We start from the raw sequence: 15300 nt of genomic DNA, 5'->3' as shown, positions 1-15300 counted from the left end.
GTCACGAAGGCAAGAAATCCGAAGATTGTTTCAGTTTCCTACCAGCTCGTGAATTTAGCATTCGCATTGAAAACGCCGGTGCAGACCGTTTTGTCATGCGAATTTCACGGATCAATGAAAACTTCAACTTAAAATTTGGTAAATTCTTCACGGTTTGTTTTGTTTTGTTTTGTTTCCGTTTTTTTTTCCGAGAACCTAATATAGGTTAGAAGTAGTTTATATAAATGGACTCGAGCTCAAATTTTTATTACTTTCAGTTTTAATTTATTCTTCTAGCCTTAAAATTAAAAACACAATGCGCCTGTCAACTTTACAAAAACAGAACATGCTGACAGAATTTAAAAAAAGTCCTCTTTTGACAACGACACAATGTTCACGATAAACGTAATAAATGTCATGCAAATATTGAGAAACTCTAATACCTTACGAAAATTTTACCAACGGTCACCGTTTTCAGGAGGACTATTTACAAAGCTGATTGTAGACCTCTCTGGTAAAATTAAATTAATTAAAACATCAATCGGTTATGCTCAATATTTGACAAAAATTCAAACATGCAGATTCTAATATTCTTTTTTTCGTCACAGAATCTTAATCCTTGATAAAATTTCAAATTGTTCAAAGCTTTTTTCCTATGTAACAAAAATTTAATTTATGGAGATACTGACAAATCTAGACGATTTACATAAATGTTGTTCAGAAATGATATACTGCAATGGAAATACATTTTATTTCTGACGCTATTCTACTTTAAACCCTTCATTCTTCAAGTTACATTAACAATTATTATTAAATGCCAATATTATTTTAACAGCACGTCTCGCCGGTAAAATTTAAGATTTATCGGTTATACCCAGTTTGGAAGTGCATAACCTATTCTTGATCGCAGCAAAGATCCATACGATTACTATCATCGTTCAAAAGTCTGATACCAAAAACTAATCTTAGGCACTAAGGTTTTGCTTATTCTGTGGTAAATAAACATCCTTAAGTCAAAAGATTTCTACTGAGGGGGTAGAAAAGACGAATTAAAGTTAATCTTCGATTTAATTTATATACAACTTAGCACAAGATCGAAAGCTGTCCTTTGAGGTCATTCCTATTTTACTTCTCATGCGATCACCTGATGCTGTCCTGGTCATTCTTGTCAACGTAAACCTGGCAGAAGAAATCAACACAACAATACATTTCTTATTAACTATAGGCTACAGTTCAGTTCCTTCACAGGATTTTCTTTAAAAGCAGTTACCTTAAACTTTACAAAATATATTTATTTTCAGAGATTAGGTTCTCTGCGCTCTGATTGGCACAATACTATATTTTACCTTGTTTTATCGTCTGTACTATATTCTACCTTGTTTTATTGTCTAGCCCAAACTAAATAAGCTAAAAGTCATGAATTATATTGTAAAATACACTACATCAACCACAGAATATCAAACAACAAACTTGAAAGAAGTAATTTGATCTAGAAACCTAATTCTATTTGGAAAATACACTCAGATTAATCGTTAACATTCAACGAAAATTGTGGTCCCTGAGATACCAGGAGCCCTTTGCCAGAAAAAAGGAAGTACTTGCTTTCAGTGAACCTTACCCATCTTTCTGAAATCAAATGTCACGTCATCTCCAATCAGTATAAAAGGTGCCCACTGGTTCACGTCATAGCCCTTGCTTCTCATCCACTTCATGGCCTCGTGTAGAGATTCGCCAGCGCTTTCCCCAGCAACAAGGTGATCGTAGAAATGTCTCATTAACTGCTCGGTCGCTTTGTCATCTAGGGCCCACAGTGACACCAACACTGAGCGTGCGCCAGATCCTAAGAATGCTCGGGCAATTCCAACAGCTCCCTCGGTTTTTGTCTGTCCACGATCACTGCGGCAACAGCTAAGGACTACCAGTTTAGCTCGCACTTTAACTTTTGAAATGTCAGCCATTGTCAATAAGTAGAGTCCTTCTTGAGGTATGCCGTTAAGGATACGAAAAGCCGGTGCAAGGGCAATTTCTCCTTTTTCTGCATCACCGTGTGCGGCAATATGAATCAGAGCCACTGAATTCATCGCTTGAAGTACAACCAGCTTAGTCGCCTGCTGTCCTAACAAAGGCTCAACACCCAGCTTTTCTCCTACCATCCTCGCTTCGTTTTCTGCACAAGGCAATCGTGAAATGTTTGTGAGGCGTCCTTTGAAATGCACCTCACCAACATCGGGATTTCCTACTATCAAAGCACCCGTCTGACAGTGATAATCTGCTGGACTGTCTTGAATGAGCTTGAGAGTTGTTAAAGAAGGAACGACACGGATCCTGAAAGTCTCCGATAAGTACTTTCCACTTTCATCGGTTAAGGCAGCAAATGGGATTACGTATAAAGCGCGATCAGGGACAATGATGATTTCAGAGCCTACAAAGAAACTCGCCACAGGAGCAATGATAAGTTTGTAACAGATAGGAAGGTTCATTTTGGGTCCTTGATTATCTTTACTTTCTTCTCCAATTCGCCAATCTTCGTTGTTGTCTTCCTCACAAGATTTGGATTCTGGCTGAAAACTGTGTAAAGATCGGTCTTCGCAAATCTCCTCTGGTAAAATGCCAAAACTTCTGAAATTGAAAATCTCTTTCAATTGTTGACCTAATCCTTCGTTGGCAATTACCTTATTTCCGTTAATCCTTTGGAAATTTGTGATTCCGCTTGCTTTAAGAATCCACAAGTATATGCTGTCAGAAAAATATGACACATACAGACACGTGCGGTTACTTTCTTTGGTTTCGATACATTCAAGACCAGGCCGTGTTCGAGGATTAGCCGAGATTTGATTCTCCACAGAGTACTGACCTGACATTAAATCCGCCAAAGCCCTGCCCCTTGAAAGCTCTGAAACATACAGAGCTTGAGTGAAATGTCCAGTTTCACAAAGCAGTGAACCGAGTTCTCTGTAGGAACGAACATTTCTCTCCAGAAGCGAAATGTTAAATTGATCATTGTGGCGGAGAGAGCCGCGCATTTGCTCGCATTTCTCAATACCAGAAAGGAAATACGAGATAGCTTCCTGAATATTTCCTTCTCTTATTCTTAGGTGTGCCATCAATTCGAGCGACATGAACTGGAGCGAAATACCTTCAATCTGTTCACTTAATGCAAGCCCATTCTCAATATATTCTTTTCCTTGAACATATTTATCCTGAACGACAAGCAAATGTCCAAGCCTTAAACAGCCTTCTGCTTCTACGGTACGGATTCCAATTTCTTTGCTCATCATAAGTGCTTTTTCATAATATTCTTTTGCCTTGATTGAGTTACCTACACACCATTCAATGTTGCCTTGGGTGAGGTAAGATGAGAACACACCTTCTCTGTCTCTTATTTCCGTACAGATGGCAAGCGCTCTCCGGGTATAGTCGTTAGCCTTGTTATACTTACCAAGAGAGAGAAATTTGACTCCCAAATGTAGGTAAGACTTAGCTATTGTACATCTGTGTCCATTTTTTCTGCTGATGGCCAATGAGTTTTCCCAGCAGTTTGAAGCCTTTTCATATTCGCCAATTGAATGATACACACTTCCAAGGCTTCCATAACAGTACGCTTCTCCCTCTCTGCCTCCAATTTCTTTCCACATCACAAGTGATTTCTGGAGGTATTTTCTAACCTGCTCATATTCTTCAACTGATTGATAGGTCTCTCCGAGGTTTAAGTAAGAGGTAGCTTCTCCACTTCTGTTTCCAATTTCTTTCTGGATCAGAAGTGATTTCTCGAGGTGTTGTCTAGCCTTCTCATATTCGCCAAGTGATCGATACACACATCCAAGGTTTCCGTGGGAGGAAGCCTCTCCATTTCTGTCTCCAATTTCTTTCTGGATAACAAGTGATTTCTGGAGGTATTTTCTAACCTGCTCATATTCTCCAACTGATTGATAGGCATCTCCGAGGTTTACGTAAGAGCTAGCTTCTCCATTTCTGTCTCCAATTTCTTTCTCGATCACAAGTGATTTCTCGTGGCGTTCTCCAGCCTTCTCATATTCTCCAGCCTTCTCATATTCTCCACGTGATTGATACACATTTCCAAGGCTTCCATAACTGTACGTTTCTCCTTTTCTGTCTCCAATTTCTGTCTGGATCAGAAGTGATTTCTCGAGGTGTTGTCTAGCCTTCTCATATTCGCCAAGTGATCGATACACACATCCAAGGTTTCCGTGGAAGGAAGCCTCTCCATTTCTGTCTCCAATTTCTTTCTGGATCACCAGTGATTTCTCGAGGTGTTCTCTAGCCTTCTCATATTCTCCAACTGATAGATACACATTTCCGAGGTTTACGTAAGAGGTAGCTTCTCCATTTCTGTCTCCAATTTCTTTCTTCATCTCAAGTGATTTCTCGAGGTGTTGTCTAGCCTTCTCATATTCGCCAAGTGATAGATACACAGCTCCAAGGTTTCCATAACACATAGCTTCTCCACTTTTGTCTCCAAATTCTCTAATGATTAGAAGCGCTTTTTCATAGAGTTGATTTGCTTTTGTGTATTTACTTTGACCGAAACACATACCTGCAATTGTCATGCTTAGCCTATATTCTTCGTCTTTCATCACTTTCACGGCAAATTTGAAGACGTTTTTCTGCGTATATTATGGCGTTTGTGTTATCGCTGATAAGACTACAAGCCTTCCACATTATAAAATATATCCTCTTGTATAATGATTTGCTCAATTTCTTGCCTTTTAAGTCTGCTCTGTCTTTCAGAATGAACAAGCATTCCTTGCACAGTTCGATAGCTCTTAGTGATCGACTGGTGTTAAGAAGGAAGCCAGCAACAATGAGGCCGATTGAGATGACTTGTATAACTTCGTCTACGTTGTTCATTTCAGACGCTTCTATCAGAAGATAACAGAGAATATTGTACATGTAGAAGCGGCTTTTAGGACTGTCTAAACATGACAGTCATGGCTTTTATCTGCTAAGACTGAAATGAAGGATTTTGTAAAACACAACTCTTTTCATGTATAATAACTGTCTGGTCATTCGCTTTTCAAAAATCTGGTCTGAAAAAAAAAACACTTATTAATTAAAGAAATAATTGACTCCGTTGTTTATCACGACGGAGGACTTGAGCTTGAGTTAATTCATCGGCCAAATTTTGCTAGATATATTTTAGATCAAGGTTTTGTTTAAAGCCCGACACTTTTGATGTTAAGTTAATTTTGGAAATTGAAATTCATTCTGTAATCCGAATCACTCTCGGTTTCACACCGCCCTGATTACAACGTGAGTTTGTTATATCATACACAATAAAATTATTATTTTCATTAGGTGGAGAAACACCAAAAATTGACTGACGTTTTCTACACTGCGTCTATCATCCAGACATGCGCATAATAAAGCGATGGACAATGCGCTGTCGGATTTTCTCTGTCTTGAGAAAGACAAATTCTTAGAGCGAAGTGAAATAGGGCTGTCATATTTTCATGTCATAAATTGTTGGCAGGGAAACATGATTAGCATCTTCAATAAATATATCCTTGCTATTGAGGTCATTTTAGTTTGAAAAACAACCAATAACATAGTAAACTCACCACTTCCCTTTAGCTTCGTTTAATATAAAGAATACAAAAGCGACGACTGTCTCTCTCTTTGTACACTGGACTTTCTTTGTCTACAGGAGAACTGTAAAACAATCATAAATTCATTCAAGACATGTATTTCTTTGATAAATCTCAGTTTTTGCCTCCAACACAAAGGTGGTATAAAGCGCATTGTTAAAATTTAATAAGGAAGACATGGGTAAAAACGTTGAGATATAGAGACACAGGAAAACTCCTCAGAAAGTGAAAGTTGCAGACGAAGAAAGATATACATGGACAAGCAAAACTAGAATTTACTGACGAAGGTAAGCTCACAAAACTGAAAGTCACAGATACACAGGAACACGCAAAACTGAAAGTCTTCATCGCGAACAAAAATGGCAGCAAAACGACAAATTCGCAGACAAAAATAAAGGTGTAAAATGAAGGTCAGAGACGAAAACAGACAAAACTGCAGGCAACACACTAGGATAAGGGCTCACAACTTTAAACCATACACTAAGATAAACACACAGCTACCAATCAGAGGCTAAACTAGACGTATGGAACTGACAGCCACCATCAAAATGAACACAAAAGGGAAAATCCATGAAGACGAAGTAGCGTGCATGAAACCGAAGTCAACCAGTGTTATTGCCTTCAAAACAATAATTCTCTCACTCAGCAATAAGATTATCCTTGTTCAAGCTAAATTAAAACTTAATATGTATAATCATAAAACCAATAAAGGTTACTTTTCTTGCCTTTTATTGAGATGTGAGAATCGGAACGAAATCCAGCTTTACCCATTTCAGCAACAAGGCTTATCCCCTAAAAAGGACAATGATACATTGGTGCTTAATTTTAATATAAATTCAACACATTTTTAATGCAGATACAGTACGCATATCAAACGAAAGCATCGAATCAACAATATCTTATGCCTGACGAGGATAAAATCTTTGGTGGTTGTTTAGTTTTGGATTTTAGAAAGTGATAACGTCACGTGAAAACGATCTATTAATGATTATTTGACTGTAAATTTTTAATGATTGTAGTATGCTATGTAACGCAACTCAAATCTCCTCAAATCTTTTTGACCTCCCCACATTAAAGTAGTACATGAAACATATCTGTTCTGAATATCACGAGTTGGCTTAAAAAGCCTTTGATTATCAGCGTATTCCGTTCTTAGCTAGCCGAAAACTTTGCAACTGAACAACAGCAATATATCGGTTGGCTTCGGAAAGCTACATGCAAGTTGATGCTATATTTGTATAACTGTGGCGGATACTGGGCTCGCTTTACGGATACGCGGCAACAGAGGAACCTGGCAGAAAATAAAAGACGTAACCTTTTTGACGTCATCTGAAGATTAAATATATTATCGAGGCCACATTTTAGACCTTCAGTGACCGAGCGAGGGAACATACAGCAGTTTTAAACTGAAGTTGTCGGATACTGAGTTCCAGATGTTGCGTACGTTGTCAGCGCAATGAGTGCCCCTTCTATTCTTAGCTGTAAAGATGTTGTTCCTATATTTTCTAACAGAGTAATGCACTTTTAGGTCTATAAAACTGATGAACGCGTTCCCGTCGTGCAGTCAAGCGTGGATTAGGCTGTTCACAGCCCTCTATTTTCTCGTATTTTTAATCGATCTTTTGAACGCGCGGATAGAATCGCGAGAGAACTGGTGTTCTTCGTTTGGCTTCATTCACTCGCCTCCTCGCCGCCACCCCCGTGTGCTTTGCGTTTGCTTCGCTCGCTTTTTCTTGCATGTGCTTTGAAAAATAGGGAAGCTGTAAACGGTCTAGCGTTCATTATCTTCTAACAGAACAAGGAACAACACCTTTTGTTTGATATAATAGAAGTGCTGACAGCTTACAACTAGCCCACGCTTTCTCACGGGTGTTTTTAAATGTTACATGTTATAAAATTATTATTTGCTTCAAAATTATTCCGTTAGGAATGTTTTACATCCCATGAAAAAGGAACACAATGACACAAAAAGAAACAAAACAAAACAAAAACATTACAATAAACTGTGCAGACAATATTTACCACCATGTTACATTTCTAACTTTCGACGAACCATAATTACCATGTCTAAAGGTTTGGAGTAAAGATGAAACAATAACAATCCTTACCTTAACAAACAGGCGGAGAGACGGAGATGTCTAGCATTGATGCTGAAGCTAACCCAAAACAAACCGACATCACTGAGTACATTGCCAGAAAAGGAAGCTTGAAAAAACAACAGTTCACTAATCATAATCAAAATTATAAGTGTCACTATAACTTTTGTTGACCATCTTCTTCTCACCTGCCGTTCGAAATTTTATTTGAATAACTATCATGAAAAGTGATAGAAATGTACTTTGAAAGCTGTCTGTATTTTCGAGTAGTGTTTCACTAATTTTATTTACCTTTGGAAAAACATGGCTAATTTTACCGTTCGAATTTCTGCATTCTCAGAATTACATTACATGTAGTTAGACTGAGAAGGCCACGTGTTAAAGAGTAAGATTTGATTCGAAATATATAAAGTCGGAAATGCTAGAGATCCATATAAATAATCATAAGCTTTTCCAAGACTTCAGACATAGTTTCAAGTAACTGTAAGTTTAGCATGCGTTATGTCCTCCTGTCTCAAAATTCTCCTCGGGTCTCTTTTAGTTAATTAGCAGCTAACAAGCGTTCTGCGGACGCTGTAATATCTACCTTCTCTGGGTCATTTATTTTCTGGTGGTAAATTTGTATACTATGAATATCAATCTTACAAAAACAAGTATCAGGTGTTGCCTAATTATGCGGGATTTGAAGTAAAAACACTTGTCGCGTGAGTGTAGGATTTTAGGGAAGGAAAAAAAATATTATGACGAGAAACTCAAAGCATAATGTCATTTTATTGCGAAGCATTTCCTGTTGAAGTATCCTGACCAATCAGGAGAATATTATCTGCTATACATGCGGCCCTTCCTGCGATCAACGCCATCTCGTGAACAATTACATTGTCCCAGAAGTGATTCTAATTTGTTGTTTTGAACGGTTTAGTTTAAAATAAAATCGTCACATCCGTGGCTATTTATACCCAATAGTTGGTTATCATTATTTGTTCTAGCTTTCTCTTCAGTAAACTAGTCTGAAGCCTTCTGGAGTTCTCGATATATTAATTCCGTAAAATATAATGTATCACAATAAAAGGAAATTTGTTCAAAACTAATGCCGGCACATGTTTATAAGGGCGCTTTCCCTGTTTCAACGACGAAACGAAACGACTGTCCTACCGACTCACTCGCTTTTTGGAAAACCCGAGGGAGAAGATGAGAAACGAAAGGACTGTCCAACCGACCGACTCGCTTTATTAATTAGATGGAAACCAGAGCGAGTCGATGGGAAACGAAAGGACTGTCCAACCAACCGTCTCGCCTTCGTTGGAAACCCGAGGGAGAACTCGGGAAACGAAAGGACTGCAAAACGACCGACTCACTTTAGATGGAAAACACCAGGGGGAAGATGGAAAACGAAAGATCTGTCCAACCGACCGACTGCTTTAGTTGGAAAACCGGAGCGAGAAGATGGGAAACGAAGGGACTTCCCAACCGTCTGATCATGACTCGCTTTAGTTGGAAAACCTGAGGGAGGGCGATGGAAAACGAGACATTTTATGAGGATGGCCTTATGTGCGAATGAAAGTGTCAGTGGACCGAAGATATATACTGTTAGATTCAGGGTATGTTAACAAGCCTGCATGACTTAGAAGACTCGAACCTTGACGCAGTTATCAGGGTCAAATAAACAGTTTTGTTTTGTAAGTTTATTGTCTGTTTCAGCTGCATCTTTAAGCGTCTAACAAAGTGTGCCTTCATACATTACTTATTAACACGTAATACTCCAGCTAAATTTCCCAGAAAAGCATAAAATGATTTAAAGTAGTAAAATAGTGCAACCATCAACTAAGTCCTTCTAAAACTTCAAATTGTCGGCGTAATGACTACCGCCCGTATGCAAATGTTGAAGTGTTTGTCAACCGGCTCGCTACTTCACTTATCACTGGTTACAGAGCATTTCTACATCGGTTGGTCACACCGTATAGCTACCACGTTCACATGTCCACCAGTCTCAATGTGCTGATCTGGACGTAATTCTGTAAAAAAGTAATAAAGAAATTAAACTCATTAATTGTACGTGATTCTAGGATCTGTAATACACCGAGATATGTTGCTGTAACGTGGAATATTTTAATTAATGAAAACACTAAGCAGGAGCAAGAAAATTATGCAAAATGGTTCTATCACATGCAGTGATAGTGTTATAGTCGAAATCGCTGAAACGGGGTTTTTTCGACTATTGGCTCTGTGTGTGGTTCTTTTTTCAGACAAGTCATTTGCAGAATTCTTTTTCCTCTAGCACTACATACACTGATGCAACCAGTCTATATAAAATAGTTTGTCTTCCACGAGCATCCACCTGACAAAATTCCAAAAAGAAACTTGAAAAAAGCCGTACTCTTCATTATAGTTGATACTCTCGAAAACGCATAATTGCCTTTTTTTGTGGAGGACAGAGACGTACAGAGACACTTTTTCTTCCATTAAGACCTTTGTCTCGTTGTGCGATATGGTTAGCTTAACCTTATTCTTACCACGTTCTGAAGACTTCCTTCTACTTGGTGGTATCCTCGTGGTTGGACTCCAGGAATCCATGGAGCCGGGACATCTGCAGTATATCATTCCCCTCATCTTCTCTCGGAAGTTGTGGCTTAACAGAGCGTACGCAAATGGGTTCACGGCAGTATTCAGCAAGATCAGCGTGTGAATAGTGAGGTATGTCTCTTTACTAATGCGGTGAGATGTGTAGTAGTCTATGCTATGCGCAGTTATGTCAGACACCCAACAGATCCCAAATAAGACAGTGACAGTTACCACCATCAAGGTGACTCGCTTCCGCATCCTGATTACGCCCTGTGTATATCGAGACACAAATCCGATTAAGATAGTAACAATTTAATCAGAAAAATAAATTGAAAATAAATGTTAACAAAGAGGCTTGGAAAAAAGTATGGGTGTTACCATGGCAATGTTCCAATCCAGATGTCACAGCCCCAGTATCACCACAAATGCAATTCCAGAATCACAATAACGTCAGATTTACAATGCGTATGACAACCACGATGAAACAATGATAACATCACACTTACAATGTCCAACCACAATGTCACAACCATAGTGTCAATCATAATGCCACACTCACAATGTCACAACCACAATGTCACAACCACAATGTCACAACCACAATGTCACAACCACAATGTCACAACCACAATGTCACAACCACAATGTCAAAACCACAATGTCAAAACCACAATGTCAAAACCACAATGTCAAAACCACAATGTCAAAACCACAATGTCAAAACCACAATGTCAAAACCACAATGTCAAAACCGCAATGTCAAAACCACAATGTCAAAACCACAATGTCACAACCACAATGTCACTGCCATAATGTCACAATCATAATGCCGTCACAACCATAATGTCTTAACCACGATGTCACAATCACAATGTCAAACTCACACTGTCGATCACAATTTTACAACCACGATATCACAACCACGAGCGAACATAACAATAATCACAATAACTTCAGATTTACAATGCGTATGACAACTATGATGTCACAATGATAACCTCACACTTACAATTTCCCAACCACAATGTCACAACCATACTGTCGCAATCACAGACGCTCATAATGTCACACTCACAATGTCACAACCCCAAAGTCACAGCCACAATGTCATAACCACAATGTCACAGCCACAATGTCACAGCCATAATGTCGCAATCATAGGCCGTCACAACCATAATGTCTCCACCACAATGTCACAATCACAATGTCACCCTCACACTGTCGATCACAAGTTTACAACCATGATGTCACAACCACGAGCAAACATAACAGTGACACAACCAGAACGTTCTAATCACGAAAACGACATAACAATTACATCATCACGAACATCACAATGTTCCTGGATTCCCTTATGTGAAGACCTTCCACCTTTACACTTACTCTTTGTTGAAAGGCAAGTTGATTGTCGTGATCGTCGCGTTTAAACCACAGAGTGTACACGATTCTGGAATACAACCCTGCCATCAGTACCATAGTCAAAAGTGCTGCGGAGCTCCATAGCATATCATAAGCCTTGGGCATCCAGTCCTCTCCTTTCACCCGGATATTCATACAAGTATTGTCCTTTACGGTGACTACCACGAACATAGGCAGATTGATTATTACTGCGAAGATCCAAGAGCCAGCAATGGCCTTCTGAAATTGTTAAACATAAAGGTTGTGATAACGATTCCTGCCAGAACTGATACTCCTAACACACGTTATAATCAAGGACAAGGACAACTAGAGAAGCAGGGACTCTTCTGATCTTTCTGCGTCGTTCTCAAACTCATTAACAATTCATTAAGTTTAAACAAAGGAAATCATGACCGTGACGGTGTTTGAATATCTGATCTTAATTAGTATAGATTTTTACGATTTTAATTCTCTGTTTCTTCCTTAGTTTTAGTTTCGATTGAGAAGATATATCAAACACTCAAGACAGTGTTTGACCACATTTCCAAACACTTCGAAGTTCGTCAAAAATACTCCGCTACGAGTCGTATTTTCAACTCTCTTTGCAGAGTTTGGAAATGTGATCAAACGCTCTCTTTCGTGTTTTATATATTACTTAAAAGCCCATCAAATAGAAAATGATAATAAACATCTTAATTGACCACTCCCCCAATGGGGCTTTTCAGTTCCAATAAAACCAAACGATGAAACAAATAATGCAAATGAATATAACATGGTTAAAACTCCCAACTGGTAGGACGCAGACCAGTTGGCTATTTACAAGCGTGGCAGAGGAGTTGAATTAGGGTCTACCGAGAAACAACTCCAGCTTGGTGGTCAGAGCGGGACTTGAACCCGTGACCTCCGGATTTCAAATCCGGCGCCCTAACCACTCGGCCACGCTGCCTCTACATTTAAAAGCAAATTAGCAAATTAAAAGCAGTTTAATCTTTTTAGAATCTTTAGCTGGAATGTTGCAAAACCTCCCTGTACACTACATGTATACTGTCTTTCCCAAAATTTGGGCTAACCACTCTTCCTACCAAAAGCGACGTTTTATTTTCTTCGATAACAATAGACATTCATACCAAAAGAAGTCGCTGTGTGTACTGCATGAGTGCCCTTGTAAGTAATGGAGACGATACCCCTAACGCAGACCCAATAAGCTCATGAATGACATGGAAAGGGGAAAACCAGGATTGACGCGGAACAAATTAGCATTTTGTACGAAGTAAATATCGAGCAACCCGTGTCATTTTATTAGAAAGAGAAACTTCAACGAATGTCCAGGATTAAGTATTATTATGTCACTTACCTGAATCTAAATCATTCTTTATTTACACCTATGGCCATTATCAGTGACATACCTTCAGTTTCCCCGTGGTAAGTCTCCTATTTTCATAAGGGTACATCACTGCAAAATATCGCTCAAAGGCAATAACAAGCAGAGTGACCATCGAGGAAAAGCCTCCAATCCACGCGAAGACTGCAGCTGTCACCAATTTGCACAAGAATGTACCACCCAATCCATCGGGGTGGGTGATAGTGATTCTCAAGATAACTTCTGGTGTAATAAACGCTGCGTACATGATATCTGCTATAGCCAGGTTTACTAGTAGACAGTTGATGGGAGTCCTGTAAAATACGATAAATATGAATATAATATATATAACTGAAGCAAATAGTCGTTAGATCACGTCCTTCGTGTGCGCTCATGTGGAAACGGCATCGCTTGTAATTTAAATCTATAAATTCCCTTTTATTTCAATTGAACAGAATTTGATAATTTTAGATGTACCTACATTTATTAAAAGCATATTCCACCAGATAAGCAACAAAACGTTCCAATATCTTTAGTGTTGGCCACTAGAGGAAATATAACATTACACCAAAATAAAATTATTTAGTAAGGAGTTCTTTTTTTTCAAAATTTACTGCCTAACCCACCAAATGCAGTAGTTGGTGTTCAATCACGAGATTCATTTAGCCAGCTCTTGAGCTTTTTTCCGTTAGTTTGTCTTTTAATCGTCCAAGAGTATCGTTAAAGAGGAAGTACATTGTACGACTGATTTTTTTTCATGGAAATGAATGAAAGTTAAATGAGGAATGCAATAACGAGAAGCTGTTAAAGACCTTCGGCTTAATAGCATGTCAGGTTGGGGAAAGTCTCTTTTGATATTCATCCATCACTTATTACAAAACGTTTTATTTTTATATCTTCATTAAACCCTCATTTCTCTTTTCATTTATTTTTTTCAAATCCTCTAATATCCACCTCTCCCCTCAGTACTACTGCTAAAATCCATGTAAAAATCCTCAAACTATCATTGAATGTTTCACTGTAAACCTATGAGGCCATTTCGGATAGCACGAATGATGAAACGAACGAAAGATATTGCATTCAAAAGTACTCACCCTTAAGCAAACACTGGTAATCTCGACTTTTTAAAAACTATTTAGACAAAATGGATAAGCGTGGTTTCACGAGTTTTAATGCGGGCCTACCTCATATCCCGATTTCTTTTTATGATCACACAAACGAGTGAGTTTCCAACAATGTTCACGAGGAAGACGATGGCGTGTACCGTTGCTATGGCAGTTGATTTGGGCATGACTGGAAAGTCTCGATAGACACTACTACAGAGTTACAGGACCTGGATAAGACGAAGGTATGCATAAGAATAATAAATGATAATATGGTATATATTACCAGTTTATAAGTATAATGTATTGGTGACAAGAAGATCTGTTAGATCTTATAACCGCGCTTTTAAAATTTAAGTGTATGCTTAACACTACCGTCGGAACGCAGTGCACATTCCAAAGCAGTCCTCGATGATTCTTTTGTTACTGTAGACATCACATTACTTGATCAACACAAACTCTACTATTGCACCATCAGCGGTAACCGTTGACAAATCTCCGATGACGTAACGGTCTTAATCTGGAACTTTCCTCGGGATATGTATGGGCATGAACGATATTAACAACAGCTCTCTTTCTTAAAAGTCACGATTAAATTTAATTGGTGTTTCCCACAAGTAAAGGGCTAGCAAAGTAGTCACACGAGTCATATAATGTAAGATTTCCGTTATCCACGGCTTCCTTAAGTACAGTGGTTATTTCCCTACCAATGACGTAATCCGTACATGTTCTGACATGTTCTTTGCTTGGCTTGCAAATATTTAATTTTCCTTCTGATCACCGAACTCGCTGCGATGAAACAGCCAAAGAATTTACTTCATTTGCCTAAAACCACAAGAACTATTCGCAAACTTGCAAAGAAATTGATGACCGTCGCTTCTGCCGAAATCAACTTGCAAGGTAAACACGATCTTATTTGTCACGTAGCGAAAGTGAAAGCTGCAACGTCAGCGCATTCCATGGCTGACGTAATGCCTTTTTTTAGCGTATTTATTATTTCCCTTCGAATCCAACGCCTCGATAAAACCAAAAGAAAATATATTTTACACACAAATAAAGAAAACAATATCCGTAACATTGTCCTTGTATTAATGTTTCAACAGCTTTTGGCGAGTAAACATCACAGGTTGCGTGACTCAACATTTGGCCGCGAGGAAGTTTGGGTCTGGTCACCGACAAAGCTAAAAAAATAAAAAATA

The 15300-nt window shown here is 38.6% G+C and overlaps 2 protein-coding genes across 2 annotated transcripts; both read right to left on the bottom strand.

Annotated features, from left to right (window-relative positions):
- Nucleotides 1-646: 646 nt before the first annotated feature.
- Nucleotides 647-4547, bottom strand: LOC110047596 (uncharacterized). The gene is made up of 2 exons (XM_089286037.1): nucleotides 1598-4547; nucleotides 647-1158 (listed from the first exon to the last, which is right to left on the bottom strand). The coding sequence occupies exons 1-2, from the start codon at nucleotides 4545-4547 to the stop codon at nucleotides 1148-1150; spliced, it is 2961 nt and encodes a 986-aa protein (XP_089142163.1). The 3' UTR covers nucleotides 647-1147.
- Nucleotides 4548-9343: 4796 nt separating this feature from the next.
- Nucleotides 9344-14448, bottom strand: LOC149114181 (pyroglutamylated RF-amide peptide receptor-like). Its single transcript, XM_089287606.1, has 5 exons — nucleotides 14183-14448; nucleotides 13045-13312; nucleotides 11624-11878; nucleotides 10192-10510; nucleotides 9344-9693 (listed from the first exon to the last, which is right to left on the bottom strand). Exons 1-5 carry the CDS (start codon nucleotides 14287-14289, stop codon nucleotides 9617-9619), a joined length of 1026 nt encoding a protein of 341 aa, XP_089143732.1. The 5' UTR covers nucleotides 14290-14448; the 3' UTR covers nucleotides 9344-9616.
- Nucleotides 14449-15300: the final 852 nt, after the last annotated feature.

Source organism: Orbicella faveolata, unplaced genomic scaffold (genome assembly GCF_042242905.1).
Source record: "Orbicella faveolata isolate gen_17 unplaced genomic scaffold, um_ofav_v1 contig_14, whole genome shotgun sequence".
NCBI classification, from domain to species: Eukaryota; Metazoa; Cnidaria; class Anthozoa; order Scleractinia; family Merulinidae; genus Orbicella; species Orbicella faveolata.
The sequence above is the reverse complement of the archived record's forward strand: the minus strand, read 5'-3'. Positions and strand labels throughout refer to the sequence as shown.